The following is a 14788-nucleotide window of genomic DNA, read 5'->3' on the forward strand; positions in this document are numbered from 1 at the left end:
TCTTCTCGTCCACCTACAGATGCTTCCGGCGAGGGTCCGGGGCTCATGTCGTCATCTCTCCTCTAGGGCGGACACTTGCAAGGTCTCGTACAGACCACAAAAAATGCCAAGTCAGCATGCATCGAGTCTCAAGACATACGGAGTACTCCGTACAGTGAGTGGATACGACGAACCGCAGGATAACGGTACGGTGTATAGGTATGCCAACATATCTTATATCGCGGTGTACCATATGTACTCGTACGAGCGTATATATTTCACAGATCGTCCGATATTATCCCTGTTCAATTTTATTTCTTCTCTCTCTATCCCTTTCGGGCTAAAGACTAACCACCGTCGGTGTTCTTCACGTGGCACAAATAGTCACATCTATGACGGCAGGACACCAAAAACGGCAAATGAAAACGCCGAAACGAAATTGTTGCGACTTTAGAAAGCACTTTGTGTTCTTTTTCTGCTCAAGTGATTGACAGCCTTTGAAAAAGCCTACATGTGAGCCCCAGATCAAAAGGACAAGAAGTAAACTGGACGCGTGCATAGTAGAAAATCAATCTTATGAAATTATGTGCATAAGCCAAAAAAGCAAATTTGGCGACAACCCCGCAAAATAACCTCGCAACTACCCGATTCGGTCTGCACGAGTATCCATATGCTCAGGCACAGCCAGTGCATTTACCCACAAGCGTGATTACAGCTGAAGATTGATCGATTTGGATGCATAAAGGTTTGGCAACAGTGGATGTAAGCCTGCTTATGGTGCTTGCTCATGTTTCTAAAGAATAGAGAATGGCACGTTCTGATGCTAGCAGCCTCCAGAGGTCATGGCTCTTCGTCGTTCTGGGAGCAATTTGTAAACAGGGCAGACGCCTGTCCGAGAACTCTGCATCGGGCGTGGGCAACCAGAGCCATGGTGAACAAGCACACCAATGGCCCAAACAGCTCGAGATAGTCGGCCTCTATCTTTCCGGGACGTTCATCCGCTTCACGTATATCTTGGAACGTGGCATGCCGCGTTACAGGCTCCGTACCTGGCGGAAAGAGATGCATCCTAGTCTGTCTGTGGATAAACGAATGCAATTAATGACAATCATGTCCGTCCCTTGATTTATTTGCTGTGTAGAATGGTCAGTGAGTGTATGCTCCGTAGTTGAATTGAAAAAAGAAAGATGAAACGAAACTCGCCTTTGATACACGTCAGGACACATTACTACATCTGAATTCTCTGCCCAAGTGCGCGTCCTTCTTCTAGAACAGGACAGCTGTAAATAACCAGCTTAGCTTCATATACCATGGGACGGCCATTATAAGTAGATGCGCAACTGAGGAAGCTGCGACTCGCAACTGCTTTTTCTTGAACGTGGCCGGCCAGCGTGCTGACACTATGAGAAATATATGGCAAACCCCATTCTCAAAGGCAAAGAGTTCAAGTCTGTCCTCATCGTCACCTCTGGATACAAGATGCTTTATTTCGAGCGGCGTTGCGAGATCTTCAGCGGCCTCGGCGCGTAGATCAACTTGTATCCCACGCCCCAGCTTCCGAGAGCGCACAACGATCCTGGCGTCAAGACGTAGCTGGATGGCCTGCAAATTTGGCTCCGGTCCAACACTGAGAAAACTCGCATCTTCAGGAGTGTTGGCGGCATGGCCAGATGAGACCGGATCCGGCTCCGGCTCTGGTATTTGGAGCAAGGGTGCTCTCGCTCGGTACATTGGCCCTACTACTCCGTACAAAGGACTTCCAATACATAGATACACAGCAGCTGCCACCTCAATGCAACATTGTTTCCGTCTGTCGTCCATTTTATGCTTCTGCAGCTGAAATAACATGTAGAAATTCTTAGAATTACAACCCACGCGAGTCTTCCTCTGGTCAACAACCTTTTGATCTCGTGTCTGCTTCACCTTCGGCTCATACCCTTGCTGCTGACAACTTTATCAAATGTGGCGTCACCCCTTGCCTTTTTGCTGCTGGCTCCGTTGATCTTGTCGGCGCGGCGGATCTGTGCCGGCGGCTTTACTGACAGCAGCAGAACGACTACCCGACGCGGAACGTACAGCACAGCCGCCAAGGCCGTCCGGAACGGCCACAGGACGGTATTCAAGGCTGCACTCACAATGCTGAGCAGCCAAAAGCCGGCCTTTCGCAGCCAGTTGTTTCGTTTCTGCTGGCCTGAAGCCTGGGCCAGCGACGCGGCCTCGTCTACCTGCTTGTCAGTTGCCTGTTGCAGTTCGGCCAACTGACTCTCCAGAAGCGTCTGCTGCTTGTGAGTGCGTTGTAGAGCACGCGCCAGCATGTCAAGCTCTGGTTGCAGCTGGGCGCGCAGGTCGAGCAACAGCTGGTCGTGCTCTCTTCTTGAGGAGGTCGAAGGCCTCGACGACAGGCCGGCCAGGCCAGGCTGGACGTGGCCTTCGAGATCGGCCAGACGCTGGACGACGCCGGCCAGCGTCTCGTTCTGGGCCTTCTCCTCCTCGGCACGGCGCTTGCGGTAGCGCTCCTCCTCCTCGCGGTAGGGGTTGGCGTTGACGACACGCTGCAGGTGCAGAGTGCGGGCGCGGACGAGCTGGATGAGGTGGCGCAGCGGCCGCACCTCGGCGCCGAGAATGAAGATGGTCAGGTTGTAGCTGGAGATGAGGCCCTCGGACGGCCGGGTCAGCTGGCCGCGGAGGCCATGCAGCAGGCAAGCTCCGAGCACCGGCGCCACGAAACACGATAGCAGCGCCAGCACCTCATGGCGGTGCAGCTCACGCAGCGCTGCTTCCTGGCCGGCACGAAATCGCTGTCGTTCAGCGTGTTGGGAGCGTTCCTGGCTCTTCGCTTCCTCTGCCGCTTCCCTTTTCTTCTTTACGTCCTCGCCCTCTTCTCCCTCTTCGGGCACGTCTTCGAGCGTGCCTGGGCTCGTCGATCGGGCAGTGTCCTTGTCGTCGACACCACTGCCGTCGTTGTGTCCCTCGACGTCCACGTCACTGTCGACGGCATAGTCCACGCTTGTCTGCTGGTCTTCACGAACCTGTCGCGCAGAGTGGTACCACACCCTAGGACGTCAGCACAATGCGGATGCGAGTCTCGCTGACATAGACTCACCATGGCTGGGTCACGCTCCAGTGCAGAAAGATAGCCCCAAGTGCCAGCAGCATCAAGTCAGTCACAAAGGCGCTACCTCCCTGCACGAGCAGCCCGCCAACTGCCGGCAGCAGAGCGAAAGCCAAGGGCAGCGAGTCCCAGCCGGACGTTGGCCGCTGCTGGCGCAGTGCATCGGCAGCTGTCATGGCTGGCGTGGGATCGAGCAGTTCGCGGGCTTCCTGACTGTAGTCGGACAGGCTGGAGCTGCGCCGGCGACGAGCTGCCGGGGGCTGTCCGCCGGCGCTGGTGCGCCGCTGCCGAATAGTGCTCACGCCCGAGCCCGAGCCTGAGCTTGAGCCTGAGCCTGAGCCTAAGCCCGAGCTAGAATTGTTGTTGGACGAGCGCCTGGCAGCAGCAACCGGAACAACTTCAGGCACGGTCGTGGATCGTGCGGTCGGCGAGGTCGTCAGAGACAGCCAGCCGCCGTCGAGAGCACCGTCATTGCGCGTCATCAGGAGCAGAGAGCTAGTGCCGGTGTGCAGACAACCAAGAATGCAGGAGAACTGTGATGGCCGCAGTGCCCGTCGGGCATCGTGAAAAAGAGGTTGCCGCGAGCGGATGTCCGATGCGCCACGATAGTTGTGCCATTTGTGATATGTCTCATTGGAACAGCAGGCGGGAGGAAGTGACGAGCTGACAACAAGCTAGAAGTGGTAGGTCCTACGTGGAATGACGTAATAAACCGTTGCCGAGGAGGAAGGCATTCTCTAGGCCCCAAGCTTGGCGTAATTGCATGTGGCTGCCGTTTTTCGAGGAAGTTCGGCCGCTAGAGAAAAGTAGTGCATCACGATGAAAAACAGCTTTTGGAGCATGCAGAAATCTTCTGCTCCCACGGTAGGGACTTTGCACAAGAAGCGCTGTCCGATGCCTGCGTATTTTAAAGGTGGACCCCACATTGAACATTAAGCTGAGCTACGGAGTACGGATTAGCCCGAGGCGCAAGGTACGGAGAACAGTGGTGTGGGTGCTTGCTGCAGCAACAAAATCAGATCCGGTTTACCTTTTGGCCGGAGGCTGCTAATGGCTGCGTCTTCGACAGGCTGGGGTATGTGAGCGCAAAAGGAGATAAGCTTTACCTGCATCGCCGGGGCCAGAGGCGTTCCTGACGCGGCTGAAGTATTGCTAATCACACGACCCCCGACGTGTGATCTCGTTACAAACACGGAGTAAGGAGTTCAGATCAGCAGGCGTTCCGACCGGCTGGCAGTTGTGCTAGCGGATGCAATAGCGCGACAGTCCAAGATGGAGACATGGGTGTTGACCAGGCATGGATGTGCATCGCCGTCTTGCAGAGAGCACAAGCAGACGTCGGAGAACTGCAGCTTTCTGTTTCAGCGACAGCCAACTGCAACTCTCCAACACAGGGCCTCTCGCTTTCGAAGTAATGCTCTCTTACTCGGTGGGACAGACAGGCCGTTTGAGACAGTCGAGGACAGATCCCTAGTACGACCATAGCGTCCCATTCGCACGGGCTCACAAGTGCCGGCGTTCCCATACCAGGTTTTACGGAGTGCTTTGTACAGAACACGGGCTGAGAAATCTTACTATGTAAGATACATCTGGCCAGCTCGCCGTCCAAACCCACCTTTGACTGCCCCGGCACCGCCTGGTCCGGGCTAGAAGGAAAAAAGGACAGAAAAACGGAGCAAAAATAATAAAACGAGAATCCGATCCAGGAAAACGAAATGACCCTTCCCAGCTGCACACACACGTCACTCCTCTCACATATTGGGCTCCTCCCCCTCCCCTTCTTTCGACCGGGATGGACGGCTGTGCGGTGGATGTCTCGCAGTAGCCTTATTATGTATTATAATCCAACTTCTCTGCTCGCCCTTGGTTGCTTTTTCCTCTTCCACCCAAAAAGTGTCTTTGCCCGTCCACCAATTTCAGAATGCTGGGCTGCCGTTGGACCGCTACCACGCCGCTAAACTATACTGGGACGAGCACAGGTGTTAGCGTCTTTCCCGCCCGCCAACCAGTCCAGCAGCGTCTTCCGGCCACCAAGACCGCCAGACAAACGCCCTGTCGCGCCTGCTTCGTCGTCCTGTCTCGGTCCCATCGCGACTGCCTGCAGACGGCGCACCCTCCTTCCCTTTTTTGCAGCTCGACGCATCCTGTGATTCCGCCCTCGTCTTCTCCGCTTCTTCGCCGTCTTTCTCACTCATCTTCTCTCGTCTGCTATCACTACTCTCGTTGTCACTGTCACCAGCATCGCCCGGCCGCCGTCGTCGCCAAGCCCACAAAACTGTCTGCGCCGCTGCCATTGGCCACTGCCAGACGCGACTCTTTGACCCCTTCATTCGCCAGGCCAGAGCGGCAAAAGAGATTGCAATCGCCAGTCTCTGACCTCTTCCTCCTTCTTCTCGTCCTCCTCTCTCTCGCCTCCGCCGCGCTTCCCGCCATTGACCGCCTGTCTCTACCCCGGATTCTCTGCCCGACCCCCCTATACCACCACCTCTCACGTCCAGAGGAGGCCGTTTCGGCGGCCGCCCTCTCGTCCTCGTTCCCACGGCTTCTCACGCACCGCCCGCCAATCTTACAAATTCGACGGCCGCCATAGCCTCTTCCTTCTCGGATCCCTCTTCCCTTCCTGTCAATGTACCCTTACCTGCTCCGACGACATTCCCCGACCCAGGCTCGACACCGAATCCGCCTCCTGCTGCCGCAGCTGCCTCTCGTTACGCTCCGCCTTCGTCCTCGCGTCCTTTCGTACCTCTGAACTACGGCCAGCCGCCTTTCCGATCGCGTGCTGCAACGACTTTTCAGCGTCCCCTCCGCCGGTTGTCTGCTGCCCGTCTCTGGAATCCGACCAACTCAACTCCGCGCAGCACCGCCTCATCGGCACGTCGCAACCATTCGCATCTGCAGCCGCTGCTACGACCACAGCCGCACGCTCCAGCCCACAGACGGGCGCCTTCCACGCCGCTGCCTCCTGCTGTTGCTCTCTCGCATCCTGTTCTGCACGATACTCGCCCCGTTGCAGACGACGATCCCATTGGAACCGGTGTCGCCGACTACCCTCTTCTCACCCTCCCCGAGCAGCGCCAGGTCCGCCACTCTACGTCGACCCGCGCCAGCCTGCAGGTCGAGCGTGCCGGAAGCGAAAAACGGGTGAGCTTGCCCAAGTCTCTCCGCCATTCATACGACGGAAAGCGTCTGGCCGTGAACCCAGAATCCTCGCTTGCTGAGACGACTGACCTCGATCCTGACCGTGGCGTCGAAGCTGCTGAGCGGATCATTGCTAGTGCTGCCGCGCCGCGTTTTTCCGGCCAATTTTCCTTTACTTTTGCTGGGCCGTCTTCAACGCCGGACCCAGGCCCTCAAATCGCAGGACTGCGGAGACTTGGCCAAAGCGCCAGCAAGCCGCAAGCCGCGGAACTGTCACACCATTCAGAGACAGGCCGCCACCCGCGTCCCGACTCGGCTACGGCTCCAGCTTCAGGAGGACCCTTCGGGCTCGTTTTCGCGCCAATCAAGGCCACCAAGCAAGACAAGGGAAAGGGCAAAATGGCGCCCGCTGAGAGCGAAGATGTGGCCATCACCCGTCGCTCCTATTCCAGGGACCTGGAACGAGGCCCCGATGTCATGAGCGCCATTGACGGAGGCTCTGGCGCGAACAAGGAGGATCACGCGAACCGGAACTCGACTGTGTCTATGCCTGATGGGATCGGTATCGGCTCGGCCATCTCGTCGTCCAACTCGTCCATCATGGGCGACCCGGAGGCCCAACCAGACGCCGGCGAGGAATGGGGGCCGCAACACCCGTGCTTTCCACACCGGAATCCGCACGTCCCCATGGACTCGCCCGAGTACGTGACCACACGCATCATCCGCATCCGGCGCGACTGGCTGATAGCAGGCGATCTGGCGCCGACCTTTTCGAATCTGTATCCTGAGATCCTAGACCCAGCAGGAATGCCCGAGCATGAGTTCCGGCGTGTCGTCGACAAGCTGAATAAGGAGCTGTGCGGCATATTTGAGCCGTGGACCATACACAACATCATCGACGGCGTCCTCGGCCTCCTGACTGGCTGGCTATGGGAAGACATGGGCATGACGACCGCCAAGAGGCGGCTGGCCCAACTGGAACGTTGGGTTGAGCGGTGGAACGAGTCCATGGCAGCAGGGATGAACGGCAGCAGAAGCGGCCTCGCTGAGGACGGCCCCATTCCGCCCAAAATCATCCCCTTGCGGGAGACGGGCTATATGACGGTAAGCTGACTTGAATCCTCTCTCTACGGCCTGCAAGCTAATGCCGCAGTAGCTCGATATCCAGATAGGCGACCCGGAAATTGCGCCGGCACCAGCCAGCACAGTCGCATCGCGGGCTGGTCAGCCGATGGAGGAAGCATCGGCGAGCTGACGTGCCCGTACTCCGTCAGTTCACGGTCTCGATCTTTATGTCTTGTGTATTTCTTACAGATATCCCTCGTTCTCCCACACTTGGGAACGAAATGTTGGCGTGTTTTTGCTTTTCTGTCTGTTTTCCTGTCTGTTTGTGGGCAGTACCGTTTTGATCGCTCCTTGCCTCATTATACCTTTTTCGTTGCCTATTTTCTTCAGCACAGTAGAACCGATCTTAGCAGTGGCGTTTATATTTATCCATGTAGAGTATACCGGACGTGTCTTCACCAGCATATACAAAGCGGCACGTTGTTTTTGCACGGCGCCAGCCAAAACACCCCTCTTTTGGTAGCTATCTGAACGTGCCGGGTGGTCATGGTATAAGCAGGGTGAAAATGAATCTATAGTAATGTCATGTGTGAATGCCGTCTTCTGCCGCCCTGGTATGCTCCAAGTCCTCTTTTGGACACTCATTTGTTTTGTTTTTTCTTTTTGTCAATCACGCTTCCCAGAAAAACGCCGCCCATGCGTCCCCTGCCTTTGTGAAATTGGGTTGCATAAACGGAAAAAATATAGATGTATGTGTATAAATGGACAAGAGAAGAGAGATGGGTGGGTATGCAACATCCAAAGGGGAGAAAAGGACAGCCCTGGGGGTTTCAGAAGCGAGATATAAAACGAAGCAATCGAATGAGGAAATAAGTCTATCTGCCCTCACGAGCGAAGCTGGCTCTTCTCCGTCTTAGCCGCTCTTCCGCAGCGTCTGGAGATATGCCGCAAACGCCCGTCGGTCCACCGCAGTCGTCATGGAGCGCACAAACTCGGCTCCAGCCTCCATTCCGCCCAGTCGTGGAAACAGCGTCGCCTGCAGGTGCTGGACAAACGCGTCGCCGGTCTTGGCGTAGATGGTCTGCTCCAAACCGGCAATTTCGTGGAGCACCTGTCGTGACTGTGCGTCTTTGCCGGGACGAAACTGCGGATCGAACAGCACGTCCCAGCAGGCCGAATGGAACCGCTCGATGACGAAGCTGTCGAAACCCGGAATCAACGGCGAGGACGAGCCACCAGTCCCGTTGTTGGCCGACTGGTTGTTGCTATTGCTGCTGCCGTTCTCATTCGTGTTGTTGTCTGCCGACGCCGCGATCGTCACCACGTCTGGCCCTCCCCAGACGACTGTCATGCGGGCTAGCACGCTGAAAGCCAGCCGGCTGGCCACCAGATTGCCGTGTCCGATGATGCGAGCCAGTGCGGTCACTGAGTTAATCACCGTCTCGAAAAAGCCCTGGTTGTCCTCGCTGATCAGAACGCCCTCGAGATGGTTCACCAGGATGATGTGCAGAAACGTAAGGTACTCGCGTCGTAGCTCTGCCAGTTGGATCTCGTCATCGGTCCCCGTGATGGGCTCGGACAGCCCTCCAAGCACTCGTTGTAGCAGTGGTGTCAGCAGCATGTTCAGCACGTTGTAAATGTCCGCCTTGAAGTTGAACACGACCTGCTCGAGCAGCCGCAAGAAAAAGGCCATTTCGTCCATCGACGACGTCTGCGACAGCAGTCCTTCGATCCACTGGGGAAGCTGCGGCAGCACGGCCGCACCCAGCACGCCCAGCAGGCGCGAGAAGGCCGAGCGGCAGGCCGCACGGATCTCCGAATTTCCGTTCAGCTCACCGAGCGCAATGAGGATCGCTTCGGCTGCCCGCGAGAACTCGGCCGAAATGGCCTTGTCCGGTGCCGGCCGATTGCCCCCGGTGCTGCCACCACTACCGCCGCCACTGCCACTGCCTTGCGGCACCTGATAGTCGGAGAAGCCATATGCCAGTGTACCCAGAGCCATGACGATATGATGAATCTGTAGGATGGCTTGAGCATCTCCCGCCTTGGCCCGCTGCAGATTCCGCTCCATGTCCGCAAACAGCGGATCCATCACCGACCGCGCGTAGAGACCCTGCTTCTCGGCAGGCGTCGCACTTGTCGACGATACACAGCCAATGGCCTCGAACAGGAACAGCTGTCCATTAAACAGCGCGTCCGCAGAGTGGTCGGACTCGTCTGACGACATGTCGTCGTCCACATCGTCGTTGGGAACTTCTGCCCGAATGGGCAATAGGTCGCTGATGGACTGGATGATCGTCTCTGCCACGTTACCGACTTGGGACCTCAATTGCTTGACAACGCGATGGAACAGATACCATGACCGGATTCGTATGCGTGGATGATCGTGGTGTGTCAGCCGGACAAAGGTCTCTAGTACCCTCGGGATGTATTCCTGGTGGCTTTCGAAGAAACTGCAGTAGCGGTTGCATAGCTCCATATACTGCAAAAGAACTGCAGGATGGGGAAAATCGGAAATACCTGGACATACTTGTCAGCTCTCCTCTGCCATGTGCCACCTGCATATCACCCAACTACGTCGGCTTACCGGACTCCATCATCTTGCCCATCAGGGCCACCATCCGGGACTGGGCAGCAGTTGACGGCTTGCTTTTGGCGGAGAGACCATGGTTGGGTATGGACAGCTCGCCAAAAAGGTCAAGCTCATGCAGAGCAAGGTCGAGATCCCGCCAGTCCATGTTTGAGCCAATCTGGTCGAGTGTTTGAAAAGCACTGGCAATCAGATTGCTCAACACATCGATGTAGAGATCTTGGTCGACTGCAGCCACGCTTTTCTGCAGGTTCTGCAGCCATTTCCGAAGATCCTGGAACTCCACCTCGTCGGTCTGCTCCTCCTTGTTGCCCCAATTGGCCGTCTCGTCGTACCGCATCTTCCCGACGATGGCATTGAGAATGGGCGCCAGCATATCCCTGTAGGCCGACGGGAGATCGGGGATCTTGCGCAAAAACGTCAAGAGGTCGGTCAGTGCAGGGATCACGGTTGAGCAGACTTCGTCGTACTCGTCCGAAAAGAAACGTAGCAACAGCGGCGAAAACTCCTGCAGGAGTGGTTCAGCACGCGCCCTGATCTCGGGCGGGACGCTGGAGTCGTCCAGTGCGCGCACGATATCAGCCACAACAGTGTTGACGAGCTTGGCCACAGCCTCGGCGAGGTCGGTGTCGTATTCGGGCGTCTTTTGAAATTCATGAAGTGCGGGCGAGGCCACGAGCCGCGACACGATCTCACGCACATTCAGGAAAGATATCAGGTCGACCTTGTCTGCCGGCTTCATCTTCTTGGCCACGATCTCTGTGATGGTGTCGACAGCGGCATCGCGCACCTTGTCGTCGCCACCATGGGGTTTAACACGTCCGATGAGCGAGAATAGAGGGCTGAGCATGTCCTGGTTAATAACCAGGGATATGTCTATCCAGCTGACCCATTTTCCTATTATCTTGAGCGTCATTTCAAGGATGTGGTCGTTCTGGTTGCTGTACTGCACCAGCAGTTCCTGCCACGACCTTGCAATCTTGTGCATGTCTCGGTCCCGGAGCAGGTCCTTGAGGTTATTGTTCCGCTTGAGATCGGCCGACTGACGCGTCAGCATGACGTCGGCAATCTCATCATGCACTGAGCCCAGCATACGCAGATACAGCACCACGCCGGCGACGTTGTCACGTCCTCCATTGCCGTTGGGTGAGCTGGTCAGGGCGAGAAAGTCGTCGATGAACGTCTCCCAGCCTTCCTGGTACGAGTACACAAACAGATATGTGAGCGTCTGCGTGAGCTTGTTCTGCAGGGCTGGTGGATCGACCTGAGGGTCGGGATCGCCGCTGCCGTACGTCCGTCTGATGTATTCGAGGAGCGTGTCCTTCAGGAAAGAGAGGCTGTTGCCATCGAAAGCTTGAGTCTGCACAGCATTATTGACAATCTCCAGGGACACGAGTCGGACAACCTCTGACGTTCTCGGTGATCGGGTAAAGAGCGCAGCGCAGATTTGCCACGCCTGGGAGTCGGAGCGAAGCTGGTGGAGGTAGTCAAAGGCCTGGCCTTTGAGCGCCTGGTCGGACGTCGGGCTCCATGCGATCTCGATGGCCTTCTCGATCTAGAAGACGTTAGGAAGACTAGAAAGAGGAGGAACAGAGGAGATACTGCCGCAGAAGACGGCCGTCTATCGAAAGCTTACCTGGTTGTCCATAGTTTGTTCTTCTTTCCCTCGTCTTCCGGCTATCTGACGTTGTCGAGCAAATCAAAGGAAGAAAAAGAACGGATGTATGACTACGGCAGCTATCTTCTGGAACAGGATGTCTCCAGCATGCCGCCTTTATGGTTCAGCTTCGATCGAAAGGTCCTAGTGGTGGCGAGAAGAGGATGAGGGGAAGCAGAGATATCGCTATAGACGACGCATGCCTAGCACCGGTAGACTGGGGTTGCTTTACGGCTGACAAACAACGATTTACCCCCTTTCTTGCTGTCCACACTTTTCCACTTTTCCGACGAGCTCTTGGGAGGGGTGGGGGCAACGAAGAAGGACAAGTGAGGCCGATCGGTCGCCTGTCACTTTATCGTGGAGGGGAATGATGAGAATGACGGTGCACGTGGGACTATGCTATCGCACCGTAAGAATAAGGAAGGTGTACGAGTAAGGAAGACGAGAATGTTTCGATAGCACAAGAGCCGCTGCTCGAGGAGAATAAGGTATGGCAAGACGTCAGTTGGTGGCGGCGGTGTCCTCCTTCTTTTTAAGAAATTCCTCTGTTGACATAATAATTCATTTCCGCTTTAGTTTTTTAGTTTTTAGGTTTATTTTTTATTTTTCTTCTCACTGTCTGGCACCGCTTTGCACAAGCTTGGTGGGGTAGAATCACAGCGACGCCCCGCAATAGAAAGTGTGTTAGCGCAGCCCGACGCCAAAGGCATAGATCCTCACGTGCTTATAGTAGACTACGGCGCGCTTCACAACTCGTTGTCCAGCTGTAATGCCAGAATACTATATCGAGTCTGTCAATGAGCAAAGCTTTCTTCTGATAGCTTATACTATTGCCTCGGGCTGCTTTGTCTTCCCAACTATTTTCTGCTGCAACAAACCAATAAAAACGCCTGAGCCGAGAAGTTCTTCTCCAGCCCTTTCCGGTAAGCAACGAAAAAGAACTCAGGCCACGCCTTTCATGTCCGCTTCTTCTTCTTTGGCCGCTCCTCTTCCTCCTCCTCTCCGTCCAGCTCTTTATCTTCGTCATCCACTTCGTTATCCACATCACTTTCGGCGTCCGAATCGCTGCCAGTACCAGAGCTTTCGTGATTCGAGTCGTATTCCTCGGCTACATCGCTCTCTGATTCGGCCTGGAAATCCTCGTCAACGCTCTCCTCATCCTCATCGGCAGATCCGCGGTCCGCCTTGGCTGCTCCGGGCTCGTCGTCAGAACTATCAATATCCTGGTCGCGCAGGGCAGCCGCCATCAAGTTTGCATCCTCGTCGATCTCGTTCTTAACGCGGAGACCCTTCAGCTTGAAGAAATCTTCCAAGGCTTTGAGGTCTTCTCGGTTGATGTTGCTAAACTGTGAAGATCCTGCACCGCTCTTTAGGTGCACCGTGATGTCAAAGGTTGAGAGCGTAGATACAGCGCCACCGACCCGTGAAAAGGTGACGGACTGTGTTTGCTCATACGAGATGTATGTAGCTGGTTTTGGCACAAACATGAATGCCTTCTCCAGGCAGTACAGGAATCCCTCGCTTGCTTTGATCGAGCACTTGATGCCAAACTGCTGCCGGTGACTGCAAACGGGGTTTCAGTTAATATATGGCCGTTGCAGAGCAACTAAAGAAGCAGGGGATATATAAAGCGTACGTAGTAAAGTCCTTTGCAGGAGTGGTCACCTTCTTATTGGCCAGGCCTCGGAAGATGTACGTCACGACTTGGTGCAGAGGCTGCTCGTAGTGTGATTGCAGCTTGTCTTTGTATCTGCTCTCCAGCTCCTCCTCCGACAAGTTAAGGTCCAGCGTCACCTCTTCATCACGCTTAAATTGCATGACAACAAAGGGATACCGCGTCTGGCCCTGTCGCAGAGGAGGGTCTAGGCCAATGCAAAGCATGAAATGCATCTCGTCTGGCTTGGGGAGCACCATAAATTTCTTGATTGCGTCATACTGGATCTTGTAGTCGTACGTCTTTCCACGCAGCCGGAAAGATGAGTCGTACATGTCGATATCGAACCGGCCTCTGGAATAAGGTAAAGAATCAGCACGACGGCGCAAACAGGGGAGAGCTTGTGGCATACGTACCTTGGTGTCAGATGTAGCACATCCAAAAAGGTGGCAATAGTGTCGCCAGCCGACTCCCCAATTTCGGCCTTCTCCATGAGCGTGTCATAGAAGAGCGTGACCGCATTCTTCTCCTCCTCAGCACCGCTACCGGCCTCATCTCCGTCGGCCTCCTTCTTCGTTGTCGTGCCAGGTACGTAGAAGCGCATCTCCATCAACTGGTCTTTCCCCGCGGCAGCCTTATTGCCCTTTATCGGACCCTTGCCGTTCGTCTTGGCGTCTTCGTTCAGAGAGAAATCGATGGAGATCTCGTTCCGGCCTGCCAGATTCGTGTTGGATATTTCGGAGTACGGGATCTCAAAGGCGGGGCGGTTTTGCACATTAAAAATGAGCTCGGCCTTGGTGAATTCAGCCTTGCCCCAATTCCACCCGCGCACAGAGTGCTCCTTGTTCTCGAGGTTATGGCTGTACCAATTCTTGAAGATCTTGCTGAGACGCTCATAGTCCTGTTGAAAAAAACGACGTTAGTTTCTGTCCTTAAGGGCCGCACAGGGTGCGACTGGAATTATAAAGCGCACTTCTTGCTGGAATCCGTCCAGCTGGATGATTCCCGAGCTCCTTTGCTGTATTTTGACCTCATAGCCCTTTGAAGCTCGGCTCCATTGCGCACCGCTGATGTTGCTCTGGTCCAGCGTGAAGGCTTCACCGCCGCCTGCCGGCTTCCATCCTAGACCATTTTCGGCAAATCTGCATTTCCCGTTCTCCTTGGAAAGATCTAGATAGATGTTGTCGAAGCTCTCACTGTGCAAAGGCAAACGCGATACCGGGTCAGCTTGTTCGTTGCTTTGCCACCAAAGTAGAACGCAGGATGAAGCAAATGTCAAAACCTACATCGCAGCCATGCTTCAAAAATTATCGCAGGAATTGGAGACTAGGGGTAGTGTGAGAGATAGCGACGGTTGCCAGGGAGCGATGCTGTCGGTGAGAATTAGAGGTCAAATAAGCTGCGAAGACGAAGCCGGAAAAAAAGCTGTCCAGAATCCACGCTTTCGCAGTCGCGCTCTCAGACAGGTGACGCGCCGCCTCCCTAGTGGCTCCCATTAAATAGCTAGACCCACCCGAACCTGCAACAAGCCGCGGTGTGTCTCCACTTTTTCCACTATCCGCCGTACGAATGACTATCATATATTCAAAG

The 14788-nt window shown here is 55.3% G+C and overlaps 4 protein-coding genes across 4 annotated transcripts; 1 reads left to right on the forward strand and 3 right to left on the reverse strand.

Moving 5' to 3' along the window:
* Positions 1-1898: 1898 nt before the first annotated feature.
* On the reverse strand, positions 1899-3573 carry CMQ_7333 (uncharacterized protein; the record flags this gene model as incomplete). The annotated part of the gene is made up of 2 exons (XM_014314338.1): positions 1899-3033; positions 3083-3573. The coding sequence occupies 2 exons, from the start codon at positions 3571-3573 to the stop codon at positions 1899-1901; spliced, it is 1626 nt and encodes a 541-aa protein (XP_014169813.1).
* A 1439-nt stretch (positions 3574-5012) lies between these two features.
* CMQ_7668 (uncharacterized protein) lies at positions 5013-7484 on the forward strand (the record flags this gene model as incomplete). The annotated part of the gene is made up of 3 exons (XM_014314673.1): positions 5013-5173; positions 5590-7333; positions 7398-7484. 3 exons carry the CDS (start codon positions 5013-5015, stop codon positions 7482-7484), a joined length of 1992 nt encoding a protein of 663 aa, XP_014170148.1.
* Positions 7485-8207: 723 nt separating this feature from the next.
* On the reverse strand, positions 8208-11532 carry CMQ_7247 (tRNA exportin; the record flags this gene model as incomplete). Its single annotated transcript, XM_014314252.1, has 3 exons — positions 8208-9787; positions 9882-11439; positions 11521-11532. 3 exons carry the CDS (start codon positions 11530-11532, stop codon positions 8208-8210), a joined length of 3150 nt encoding a protein of 1049 aa, XP_014169727.1.
* A 968-nt stretch (positions 11533-12500) lies between these two features.
* CMQ_7204 (structure-specific recognition protein) lies at positions 12501-14495 on the reverse strand (the record flags this gene model as incomplete). Its single annotated transcript, XM_014314209.1, has 5 exons — positions 12501-13107; positions 13181-13552; positions 13615-14099; positions 14172-14394; positions 14485-14495. 5 exons carry the CDS (start codon positions 14493-14495, stop codon positions 12501-12503), a joined length of 1698 nt encoding a protein of 565 aa, XP_014169684.1.
* Between the last annotated feature and the right edge of the window lie 293 nt (positions 14496-14788).

Source organism: Grosmannia clavigera (assembly GCF_000143105.1).
Source record: "Grosmannia clavigera kw1407 unplaced genomic scaffold GCSC_173, whole genome shotgun sequence".
NCBI lineage: Eukaryota > Fungi > Ascomycota > Sordariomycetes > Ophiostomatales > Ophiostomataceae > Leptographium > Leptographium clavigerum.